Source organism: Octopus bimaculoides, chromosome 1 (assembly GCF_001194135.2).
Source record: "Octopus bimaculoides isolate UCB-OBI-ISO-001 chromosome 1, ASM119413v2, whole genome shotgun sequence".
Lineage (NCBI taxonomy): Eukaryota > Metazoa > Mollusca > Cephalopoda > Octopoda > Octopodidae > Octopus > Octopus bimaculoides.
The window spans coordinates 174,095,585-174,109,188 of NC_068981.1; the positions used below are offsets into that span (position 1 = coordinate 174,095,585).

At 34.8% G+C, this 13,604-nt stretch overlaps 1 protein-coding gene across 3 annotated transcripts in view; it reads left to right on the forward strand.

Annotated features, from left to right (window-relative positions):
- Positions 1-13,598, forward strand: part of LOC128249386 (uncharacterized) — a 78,893-nt gene extending 65,295 nt beyond the window's left edge. For 2 of the 3 annotated variants that reach the window (XM_052972833.1, XM_052972835.1), the window contains exon 2: positions 11,809-13,598. In XM_052972833.1, the coding sequence (XP_052828793.1) occupies positions 12,527-13,294 (768 nt within the window). In that variant the 5' untranslated portion in view covers positions 11,809-12,526 and the 3' untranslated portion in view covers positions 13,295-13,598. Of the gene's footprint in view, positions 1-4,250; positions 6,029-11,808 lie in introns of those variants that run through there. The other variant, XM_052972839.1, reaches the window with a different exon arrangement.
- The last annotated feature ends 6 nt before the right edge of the window (positions 13,599-13,604 follow it).

Here is a 13,604-nt window from a genome sequence, read left to right on the forward strand (position 1 = left end):
ACACGTGTACCCTTAACGTAATTCTCGGGGATATTCAGCGTGACACAGTGTGACAAGGCTGACCCTTTGAATTACAGGCACAACAGAAACAGGAAGTAAGAGTGAGAGAAAGTTGTGGTGAAAGAGTACAGCAGGGTTCGCCACCATCCCCTGCCGGAGCCTCGTGGAGCTTTAGGTGTTTTCGCTCAATAAACACTCACAACGCCCGGTATGGGAATCGAAACCGCGATCTTATGACCGCGAGTCCGCTGCCCTAACCACTGTGCCATTGCGCCTCCAGATGCTTAAATAAAATACAGTAAAAAATTGAATTACGATTTAGAGTATATTTTGAATGATCTAATATTATGTTAAAAAACATCTTTATGTTTGGCTTTTTGTTGCAAAATTTCAAATTGGTACATGATGTACAGTAAAGCGAGGGTTTTCCCGTTCTTTAGCAAATTTGATTTGTTGAATTCATTTTTGAATCATGTAGATTCAAAATCGTCGAATTAAATTCATATGAATGAAATTGATATAATGGTAACGCATTACATTGAAATTTGAGATTCAGAGGCTTTTTCGGATCTTTTTTAAAACGGGGGCCACATTTTTCATTAACGAAACACTTTGAAACTTGGAACACTGGTAGAATGTGTCATATAAAACATCTTTTTCTCTTAGTCTTCTTAAAAAAAAAAAGAAATCCATAAATTATTCCATGTTAAAGTTGTCGTATTTCTGTAATTTCAACCAATCACTGACGTCCATTCAGCCGATATACATTAAGCGCCGACTACATAAACAAACGATTCTGAAACAATTAACCCTAACCCTAACCCTAACTCTAACCCTAACCCTAACCCTAGGGTTAGGGTTAAAGCAAATTTAAAATGAAAAAAGCAAATAAAACGAAGAATCGTTTGTTTATGTAGTCGGCACTTAATGTATATCGGCTGAATGGACGTCAGTGATTGGTTGAAATTATCGAAATAAGACAATTTTTTACATGAAATAAATTCGAATACAAAAATATTTTTCTGTTCTATAACACAAAATAGATAAGTATACGAAGTTTGAAAGTCTTTCGGTACCAAAAACACTACGTAAAACATTAATGAAAAATGTGGCCCCCGTTTTAAAAAAGATCCGCTTTTTCTTTAAGTCGTCGAATTAAAAATAAATTCATAGTTTTCTTGTTGATAACGTATTTCGAGAGAAATATATATCTGTACAGGTGTGTTTTAAAAATTAATTAAATGGTACATTGCATTCGATATTGCGACAAAGAGGGTTGGTGGGATAGCTGAATCGTTAGAGCGTCGAACAAAATATTTGTGATATTTGTTGCATCACTCTAGGTTATGAGTTCAAATCTCGCCGAGGGTAACTATGCATTTCTTCTTCTCAAGCTCGATAGAACACTGTATCAGTCAATTATTAGAATCGATTTTTATCTATAAATCTCATCTCTCAAATTTCTGGCCTAGTGCCTATATTAGACACTCCTGGGACAATGAACTAATGTTGAGAATAAGATAAGAATTAGAAATGAAAAATGGTATATGTTCGTATATTATATTAAAGACAGAATGTATAATTAATCATAGAAGTTTAGAACTATTTAGATTCGTACAGAAAAAGCTGATTATTTAACACAAATCCTCTATGGGGACTGTAACAATTGATTCAAAATCTATAGATATATTCACAGGGCAGCTAAAGCCCTCGTAGGCGGGTTATATTATTTGTTATAGTTCCAAGTATTTTAGCGTATATAATTGTTTATACAAGTAGAAATTATCTCAGAATTTTTATTCAGGAGGGAAAATGTTAAGATCAATATGTACGAGGTGCGTTCAAAACGTATCCGACTTTATTTTTACTACCAAAATTAATTCCACGTGGGTAAAAATATTTCGATGGGAGGTGACGCCACACTTCCCGCGCATGCATGAAAATATCCGGTAGGCGAGTTAGTTCCTGGCTGTTACTCCTAGGTTACAGACGTGCTGTGCGTATTCGTCGGATTTTCGTTTTTACGCAAGACGACCGAGCGCACCGAGTAGAGACTATAAACCCATGTCTCATTACCAGTGACGATGGTCTTCATGAAGTTTGGGTTGTGTTTTGTACAATCTAGCATGTCCTGAGCGATTTCCATGCGGAGTTGCTTCTGTAACTCCGAATTTCGCCGACACTCTCTGCATGCACAAATCTTGGTGAATCTTTAATTTTGCTCACTGCATATGAAATGTGTCGTTGTGTAGACGTTGAGGACATTGTATTACAGTTAAAATTAAAACCACTTTCCAATAACTGTAAAACGCAGAATACACGAAATGTCAAATGATTCGCTAAGTCAACTTGTCGGAAATGGAACTTTTCAGAGGAAATGGACCATAATTAATTGTCACAATTAAAGCTATTATCAAGAACGTCAATTTTATTAAAACCAATCAAACCAATGTTAGATTATATTCTGAATTATGGAATGTTGGAAAAGCTGATTGGTTGTACTTAGGAACTAGATGGGTACTGAAGCTTTGTAAAGTGTACTGAAGCTTAGTAAAGCAATAATTACTTTTCTTTTGTTATAAAGAAAAATATCAGATTTAGTGAATTTTCTTACTGAGAACTCATTTGTATTTTCTTTGATAAATTCAACGCTCTCAACTTACCCTCTAAGAAGAGCATTTGAATCTGTTTCTGTAAATTGGAAAAATTGGTGCAACTTTGGAAGAAATTGTGAAATAGGTATACTGAGTTATCGGCAACTATTTCTTTTTCATACCTTTTCCTGGAGGCCATAGAAATTAGTGACGCTTCCAGGATGCTTTTCTTGAACATCTAGAAAATGTTTGTACACTGCAGAATGTCGAGATCAAGTTCTTGAATCCATCAAGTGGAAGCAACAGGTAGCAGCTGCTGCACACTTCCCTTAAACTATAGTCTATGCCCTTCTTACCCAAATGTCTCAGTAAACACTGCGTCAAATGCATCACGTTGACACAACTAACAAAGTAGATATCTATCTTATTCGATAAATCCACGAGGAAGCTTCTATGTGGTCTCTCTACATCAAAGAAATTGCAACTAAATCTTCAAACTATACCCAAAAACTTTGGGAATGGAAACGAAAAGACATACTGGATAGTCTAATATAACCGTTGGTTGTGGCTAAAAGGTTTTTGATCATATGTGTACAATAATAAGGATTTACCTGGAACGAAACCCCGAGTCAAAAGCGAATAAAAAAAATTACACGCTGTTATCTGATTCTACTAAGTGAACCACACGACTACCACCACCATCGCCGTAACTTATCGAACAATATACAATATGCTACGAAATAGATAGGAATGATTTTAATCGACAAACAGTTGTATTAATTCTCTGCTTAAGCGATTTCGCTTCATTGACGTTTCTAAAGATTTTTGGAAGAAAGAAACCGTCGCAAATTTTCTACTTCCACTTCATGGAAGTTATGGTAACAGCTTCAATACTTGTTTACACATGACTGACCTAGATCTATGCAACAACAATAACAACAACAGCTGCAACGTTAGCAACAGATATCTAATTTCTTCGTTCTCGGTTCCATTCAGTTACATAACTATTGTTGCTTGTTATTTGCCTTTGGCAAGGAATCTTATATCCAGAAAAACAAGTCGACTGAAAGAGTTCATATTAATAGATTTTCCAGTCTCCGTTGACCTTTCATTCCTTTTAATTAGTCACTTAAAGGAGGAGGGGCGGTATCTATGACCTTTTCGGAGTCTTGCATACCGGAGAAATTGATGTTCAATGTGGGGGAGAAACTTGTTGGTAAGGTATTTCAGAGGTCTCAGATATGAACAGAAGGGTTTCTATAAGTGTTTCGCAAGAGATCTATGTATGACACACTTTTGGGTTGATGAGAACAGAGACAGAAAACAATTGGATCTGGGTCAAGGAAATATGTGGCTAGCTGGCCCTTTTGTAAACTAACATTGTAGTAGTTTTAAAAGCGACATGAAGAGAAAACTGCGTGTATACGAGCTAGTGGTTGTACTGATGACATCTTTGTTATGTTGAAAAAGACCAGGTTGTTATGTTTAACATGAAGGATGTTCTGAAAGTTTCTGTCCGTATAGATAGTAGTAGAGGTAGTAGCGACAAGTGTTTAAAACGATAGAATACACAACACATCTAAAGTACAACCAATATTGTAGAAGTGGGATAGTGACACAGGTCAGTTGCTATATACACAGCCATTCCAGACTGCATCTAATTAATGGTCACGCGCGCCAAATACTAGTCCCAAAACTAATGAACTCTTTCGGTCTCTTCTATCGTTACTAAAATTGTTGCTGCCCCTATGAAATTGTAAGCTTTGTATCAAACTCATCCACCATATTTCCTCAAATCATAATTACTGTTCAACTAAGCATACCATTAAATCCTGCTTCCTCAAAACTTCAAATACCTGGAACTCCCTACCAGTTCACACATTCCCTATCAGCATAAACAATCAAAAGTTCAAATTAAGCATCAGCTGCATCGAACTCAACCACTTTGGGTAGCTGAAAATGTTATAATGACTGTTCCTCTTCATTTGAGACGATATTAAAACTTGTTTATTACAACTAATTACTAGTATCAATACGGGAGAGAAGAAACGCCAACTCGATTGCTGTAGAATTTGACCCCAAAATATAAGTGGTGGAAACTAAATACCGTATAATCCTTTTTGTCGCTTCACTGCTTTTTTAATTTTTTATCTTATCGGTTATTGTACTAAGTAACCATAACTAATCTACCAGATATCCTGTCCGCCCTTGCAAACGCGTTATCTGTCATATCACTTTTATTTTCTGTTTATCCACAACTATCCCAACATATGAAATTAGCCAAGTTAATATTTAATTCAATGAACATTAAACAGCTAATTATAAATAAGTATAACAAAAGAAAAAATATTAGTCGGTGATTAATATATTTTAATTATTCCAGCACGTACGAGAGACAACTCCAGACATGTTTCGGTATTATTACGACTTCATCGGCGGAGCATAAACTTAAAAGTACTTGGCAAAGTAATGATAGAAGAATCACTAAGGATACATCGGAAAATGAAAACTCTGTTATACAAAATAAACAGCCAAAAGCGATATGGCCACGGCTGAAATGCCTTTTATCACAAGATTATAAATGAATTGTTTAAAAAATACTGAACCTTATGTTAGCCGATAAAATAATCCTTTCTTTATTGGCCACATAAGATAATAAGATAAGTTAATAACCATTTCTATTACTGACACAAGTCCTGAACTTTGATTGGAGGGAGACAGTTGATTATTTCGACTCCAGTGCTCAACTGGTACTTATTTTATCGACTCCGAAGGACGGAAGGCAAAGTCGACGTCGGTGGAACATAAAGACGGACGAAATACTTCTATGCAGTTGTCTGACGTGCTAGCAATTCTGCCAGCTCACCACCTTAAGATAAGTTAATGATAAACCAAAACATGCCCGCACTTGTGCTAAGCAATTGTCGAAAACATTACAATAATATTGTTAAGATTAATATTAACCGTTTCTTCTGCGTAAATATTTCTAGTTTTATAGTTGATTTGTGAATGTTCTTTGTGTGAAATATATTAACACTCCGAGTTTTTATGGAAGTAATTCGAAATATATGAACAGATTTAGAGCAGAAAGTTATTTAAAAATATGTTATTTCTACACTGAAATATTGCAACTGAAAACCACACAAAACAAAACGAAAGCAAAGAAAAAAGAAAAAGAAAAACAAAAAACAAACTAGAAATGACATTACGACACGAAGTTTCATTATTTTGATCTCGAGCCAACGAGAAGATTCTCGGCGCTAAAAACAGTTGCCTAATTTTTATGGAAATTACTGTTACGTAATTTAAAAAATATGATTTACAGTTTTAGTAAATCCATACTAAGTGCCTGAGCCTCTTGCAAAAAAAAAAAGAAAAAAAAAAGAAAACATATTTTAAAAATGTCCATACACATAAATACGATCAATAAAACGGTAAGTAATCGTTTCCTGTATTTTTTTTTTTTCCTAAATTTTTAACTTCAAAACAATCTTGTAAAACCGTCCATGGGAAGTACGTCAGCAATTTTTTGTATGATATCCAGTGTGATGTAAGAGAAAAGTATTGCTAATCACAGATCTAACCTCTTGAAATTGGAGGGCTACAAAGAGATAATGTAATCCTTGTTATGCATTACTCAGAGAAAGGCAGAACGGTCAATATCTGGAATACCTTACTGATAAGTTTGCGTCGTCAAGCTTGATCTGAAGAAAAAGCAAAAACCAACAGAGGTTATTTTGGTTTGAACATTTGAACAGGTGTTAATGAAGTCATGTTATCGAGAAGCCATTTTATTATCTGCGTTTCCAAATTAAATTGGCGTAATGACAAATAGAAATACGCTATCAGAATATTAAATCGATCAACTAAAATAATGACCAAGCAACCATACAAAGCACATAACAGAAATCACTCCCACGAGAATTACCATTTATTTCTCTTATAGGTCATGCTATTTCACTCTTTTGGCCTCGAGTCTATAACAGAGTTTATATGTGCTCTCTCAACTTGCAAGAAATAGTAGTCAAATCTCGCTAAAATTACACTCCTATCGTCTTGAAAAGAGATAATCACATTGGTTAATATATTCTTAATTATACAATGCTGAGAAAAGAACGGGACACTCATGGCAGTAATGCCTTTGCTCGTAAATCTGCTCCGTTATACTTGACCTGGAGAAAAAGCAATAACAGTAGCAAGAATAGCGGTTATTTTGACCTGAGCGTTTTAACTAGTGTTAATGGAGTGGTCTTATTGGAAATCTATTTTATCGTTCAGGGGAGCAAATTAAATTGACCTAATAACTAATAGAAATATGTCATTAGTATGTTCATTCTTGTATAATGTTTCCTTCTAACTATTTACCCATTCTCCAGCTATGCTACATTAAGTATTTCATCTTTGTGTAGTCCTATCAAGTATTTATACTCTCTAATGTTCTACTAAGCATCTATACCCGAATGACAATCGTCTTGTGAGGTATCGAGTTTACTGAAGGTTTACCTTCTGATGTATTCCCCTGTGTATTTGAATTCTGAAGTGTTGTTCTGAGTATTTACTCTAAAGGGTTCTGCTGAATATTTAACCAATAAAATATTATTCGTTGTTGCGATTTACAGAATATTTTCTTTCGGTAGAATACTGAGTATTTAGACTCAGAATTTTACTGAGCATTCATTCTCAGCAGTTAGTTACTGATAATGGTTTGAAAACGACAGTAAGCGGATGTTCTTGCTTTGTAAAAAGGAAAGATGTGATAGAGCGACAAAGACAAAAATTGCATATAAACTCCCGGTAGACTTTGAAGAAAAATTACAAATTTCCATAGAAATACAAAGGCGCGGGCATGTTTGTGTGATTATGAATCTCTGGGGAGAGATAAATTGTAGATCAATTAGTTTGACATTTAGTCATTAATCATTGTAAAAAAAGCAAAAGAAACATAAAAAAATTTACATTTGTCCAGTGTCTAATTACACTCTTATGTCTTCAAAGATAACTCTTGGCAGTTTATGTATACTTGAAGTGGTTTAATTTAACTGGATTTTATTTACGAGGCAATTACAAAACAAAATGTTTTGGGGGTGTCATTAATAAAAAGTAATTTCCCGTTTGATAGTAATGCACCAGCGTTTTCAGAAGGTCGACTACAAAAATCACGAGGAAAACATCATGGATCACCAAACATAAACTTACTTTTAATTATATTATGCAACGCATACCATATTTTCCGGTACACTTGTCAACAGAGTATATAGTGTAAACATATAAGAGAGTATTGTAGTTCGCTTGAAGCGTTGTGTATTGTTTGTAAAGAATAAAAAGTTTAGAATGGTACAACAATGCACTATAAAACTTCTTAGCTGGAGTCTCTGCTATAAACTGTTTTCCAACAGTTTATAGCAGAAACTCCAGCTAAGAAGATCTGAAGAAGGAATTGTAATTCCGAAATATCATCGGACTATAGATAACCAAATTACAACAGGTATATAGTCCATTTTTTGTTTTATAGTGCATTGTTGTACCATTCTAAACTTTTTATTCTTTGTAAACATATAGTTTAAAAATTCATACATCGTCACTCTCTTTTCAAATCCTGCTGTATTTTACGTGAAAGTTTTGGCCTTCCAGAGTTGTCTTGGTGTGTAAGTCGACCATATATTTTTTAGCTGTAAATTTTTGTCGGAATAGTTCAACTTGAATACCGGAAAATACGGTATTAGTCTAATACCTAATAACACTAATACGTATGTCTTCAAAGATAATTTGGTAATTTGTGGATACCAGTGGTAGTTTAATTTAACAAGATTTGATTTGGATACCAATAATCCTTTCTACGACAGGCACAAGTCCTGAAAAATGGTACTCATTTTATCGACCTCGAAAGGATATAAGGCAAAGTCGATCTCAGCGGGATGAGTCGACCTCAGAACGTATGAAGAAAAGAAACATAAAAACTGTCAAATTTAGCCCGAACACCTTGTATTTTCGCGGAGAAAAGTTTGAATGAAGATTTCAGTCGGAGTTTAAAGATAAGACACGATAGTTATAATAAGTGGTGATGTGGTGGATACCTTTGGTACGAATCCTGCAAGTTCAGAGGTGCTGCAACAGTTGTAGTGACGATAGAAAAGACAGAGAAGACATATGTCTGTGGGTCAGTGTTAGGGCTACGTTAGTGAGTGAAGGTTTATTAATCCGTTAGTCTTCTGTTATCCTGAATTCTTGTGTATATAGCAGTTGATTTGTCCCACTATTCCACAATCCCATTACTATGACGTTGGTTGTATTTGTGACGCTGTATGATATCGATGTGTGGAGGCGCGTGGCTTAGTGGTTAGGGTGTCAGCATCACGATCTTAAGATTGTGGTTTCGATTCTTGGATCGTGCGACGCGTTGTGTTCTTGAGCAAAACACTTCATTTCACGTTGGTCCAGTTCACTCAGCTGGCAAAAATGAGTAACGCTGCGATGGACTGGCGTCCCGTCGAGCTGGGGAACACATACGCCATTGAAACCGGGAAACCGGGCCCATGAGCCTGGCTAGGCTTTAAAAGGGCGCATTTATCTTTTTATTTATGATATCGATGTAAACACTAATCGCTACTACTGCTATTACTTCCTTCATAAGCAGAAATTTTGAGAACATCCTTCATATTTGATATATCAATCTAGTCTTTTCAGATACATAATGACATCAACTCAGCATATATAAAAGAATTTGTCTTGCACCTCACTGTCTCTACACATTAATAACACTCTATTAATACAACTACTGAACAAGTACATTTTGTATGTTACATATTCGCAGGTCACCATGACCCACGAATATAAAACGTTTACAAAAGCCGCTTAAAAACAAACAAACAAGCTAGGACTACATTTTCAGGGACAGAAAAGACTTAATCTCTAATCAGTTGCTAAAATTTAAGTTTAAGTGTAACCTAAATTCGAGAATTATATATATTTGTAACATTCACTTATCTTACATCACATTCAAATAAGTATTCTGACTGATCAGCAATGATTCACTCAGCAATGCATTACATCTACCAGCTCATAGACACTCCGATTCCACTGTATGCCGCTTCTACTACAATGATACAATGCAGAGCACTGTTTGTTCTTCATCCTCTCGTTACTTCCATGTCTTGAATTATATATTTTCGCCACTCCTTACTCAGAACTGCGAGTCTTTGAATCTCTCAACGCATGTTTATCCCCACAAAGATATTTAAAATGAACATGAATTTCACCAAGTCATGTACACTACCGATTAAAAAAAACCTGGAAGTCCATCAGAGATTGGGAAACCGAATATTTGGAAGTGATTCAATCAACAGACCTCTCTGGGAACTGTCTCGCTTATCTGAAGAAAAAGAATGTAAATAAACTGAGCTGAGTTCTAAAAATACAGATATCCGTTTTTATTGCTGCTTAACAGAAAACCCTGATCAAACAGCGCTACGAGCGAAACGATAGCGGCTACTTTGACCTAAAACTGCACTTAATGTCCTTTCGTTTAATGTTGCACAAACTGGTATAAACAGATTAACTTGAAGTATTATTGGGTTTAGTACAACAAAATAAGTTTTTATGAAAACCAAAATTCAACTGTTTGAGTTTTTTTCCGCTAAGAAATGCCGCTAAGAATTTTGTTCGATTCTGCATGCTCACCGACTTAACATATTTTTAAAATATATTGGTAACTTATTTCGATTTGGGAGATGTTATACATTAATACAGCTCTCAATGACATTGGTCTAGAGTATAATTTGAGTTTCAAAGATCGTCTGTTTAGTTTAGTGTGACTCTACTCAGTATGCTGACGAACGTTGACATTTATTTGTGTTCTGGTCTGTTCATGGACAGAAACGAATTGGTGTGATCTTAATTTTGTAAAATTTGTTACTTTTATATTTTTGATGCTAGAAAATATTTATAAAGTTATATAAACGTATACATAGTTGTGCATGAGTTTATGTATTTGGTGAAGAGAGAGAGAGAGAGAGAGAGAGAGAGAGAGAAAGATGTTAAGTCGCTTCTTAATGTAGTACCGCTATCTTCTCAGTCATTCGAAGGTCAAGTAAGGGATCTTTTCAGTCTCAGTCACAGATTTTAAAATTATTTTTTTTTTTAACTAAACAGTTTGAAACTTCGGATACTGGTTGAATGTGTCATGCAGAATATGGTTTACTCTTAACGTTTTTGACAAAATTTTGTATTTTAGAAGTTATTTCGTGTTAAAGTTATCGTGTTTGGGTAATTTTAACCAATCAATGGCGTGTACTCAGCAACAAAAAACATTTCGAAACTATATACCTCGTTTTTGAAATTACTGTGTTCCTTTTTATTGCTAGAATGTACCAAGAAAGGAGAATGGAGAGATCTGTTGGAATGGTGTAGTGGTTAAGAGTGCGGGCTACTAACCCCAAGATTCCGAGTTCGATTCCAGGCAGTGACCTGAATAATAATAATAATGATAATAATAGTAATAATGATGATGATGATAATAACATCGAAAAATACCTTAGGAATGAGAACCCAAGTTCGAAATTTCCCCAAGACAACTGAAGAAAGCAGCCGAAATGTTGTGTTAACAAGATGAGGACAAATATCCGTCAAATGTAAATAATGTAAATAATGTTTCAGATTGGTATAAAACATGAACTATTTTGAATTAGAAAGCAGTAAGGTGGTAGAATACGATCGTTCTGAATGAAAATCTCTCAGGGATCGATAAAATAACTATTAGTTACGTTTAAAGTGCAAAGATCGATTAATTTGATTTAGTCTTCATCTTCTTCTAAGTTTACGTTTGTGTATGGAGTGATTATTCTTCGAGTCGGAATTTAATTGTTGTCACTTTCCTCATTTCACATAATATTAAATAACTGATGTAACAGAACATCGAAAAAGACAATTCTAGAAACAAATATCAAAGTAAAGTAGTTTCTTATTTCGATAGAAAAGATTCTTTTTTTCTTTTACTTCGTTATCCATTTCTCTATTATTAAAAATCACTAAATGGACAGATTCCTTTCCTCGTGAACACTCATATACATATTTGAACACAACATACTCATACGGAATTATTACACTCTCACACACATGCACACTCATTTTATTTCGAAATTTTAAAATGTTGTATATAATCAATTTGAAATTATTACATTTTTACTTTCTTCTTTTCTTTCCTTTTTTTCTTTTTTAGTTATACCTGGTTTCTATGGAAATACCAGTCTGGAGTAACAATTGATGCATACGTTCTCTTATAACATATGCAATTATATTTCAGTGAAACCGAGAACGACAGGAAGAAATTGTATCAAGAAAATAACCTTTGGAATTTAGATGTGATGAGGAATTTACATTAAATTTCTTAAGCAACAACGATATCAGCAAAAGATAAAAAAAGGGGGGTGGAAACAAAAAAGAAAAAAGTAAGTGGTAAGAAGCTCATTTCTGAGGATCATAGCTTCACTTCCTTAGTCATCTTCCTTTTCACTCTTTGCCCATCTTTCTTCCTCTTATTTACTTTTCCTTTCGAGTGCTTCTTCTCTAATCAAATATATTTTCCTATGATACCTTACATTGGCAAAGGTTATTTGATTTGAGGGAGCGAAATTAGTTACATACATAAATATATATATATAAGTGGATGTAAAAGCAAAGAAAATAGAATTTTTTAAAAGAAATATTTCTGAGAAAAGAATTTCATGAATGAACTTTCCTGAGCATTTTCTAATCGGATTTGTCTATCACTCCAATAATTTCTCCAATAAGAATATCCATCATATATATCGCGAAACGATTTCTTGTGAACGAAGTCGTTGAATGTGAAATCCATAAACAGAATTGGATCGCAACAAAAACATTTCGAAACTATATACCTCGTTTTTGAAATTACTGTGTTCCCTTTTATTGCTAGAATGTACCAAGAAAGGAGAATGGAGAGATCTGTTGGAATGATATTAATCATTCCGTTCGGAATATGCTTTATACTCTTGTTTTTAGTCTGTTGTTTTGCCGACGAAATGAAAAAGATGTGTATCCTACCATCACAGATTCCGTTGTCATACCGCAATACCTCTCCTACCTTCAACACAACACGTCGCCAAGAAGCAGCTGCCGCACACCAGAACCGCATTGATCCTGAAGATGTCGAAGAACAAGGATTTGTTGTAGAACAGAATGAAACTGAACAACTGATATCCGAAGAACTGCCGATAGATTTGGTAGTCCACGGCAATTACAACAACGGTAGCAATAGAACTGACAATAACAGCAACAGCATCAACAGCAGCTGTCATCAACAACCGACAGACTTTTGTTGTAGTAACAACAGTTCTGAACAGTATATCAGTTATAATAACACTGGCCTACGTTTTGGCGATGGCGGTGAGGAGGCAGAAACTTCTTTGATTCCGGCAGTCATAAGGCAGAGCAGTCTACAGCGGAATCAAGTACATACATCTTTTTCAGACATATGCAACCAGGATATGATAACTTCTGATCTCATCTCTTCTCGTTCTGTCGCTGCTGTTAACGCCTCTTCCACTTCCAGCATCAGTACTATCACCAACGAGGCCACAGCCAGTGCCGCTGCTGCGCCTCCTCCGCCTAAACCCCAGCCGAACTCCCACCAAGTAGAAGTTACAGTTTGTGTAAACAACCACTTTCAGCCGACAGACAGTTAGTTACAACGAACAATGTAAATTTGATACCACATCATCATTATTTAAACGAATCCATTTATCATTCTACGCATAACTGACGTCATTCCGTAATCAGAGCGCCATAATATACCTAATATGGAATCACAGCCTAATCAACAACAGTTATACAATGATGACCCCTCCTTATACGTCTGAGTTATCTAAAAAACTCATTATTATTATTATTATTATTATTATTATTATTATTATTATTATTATTATTGTTATTATTATTTAGATGATGATGTTGATGGTGATGATGACAATAAGACAAAAATACAAAAACAAAAAA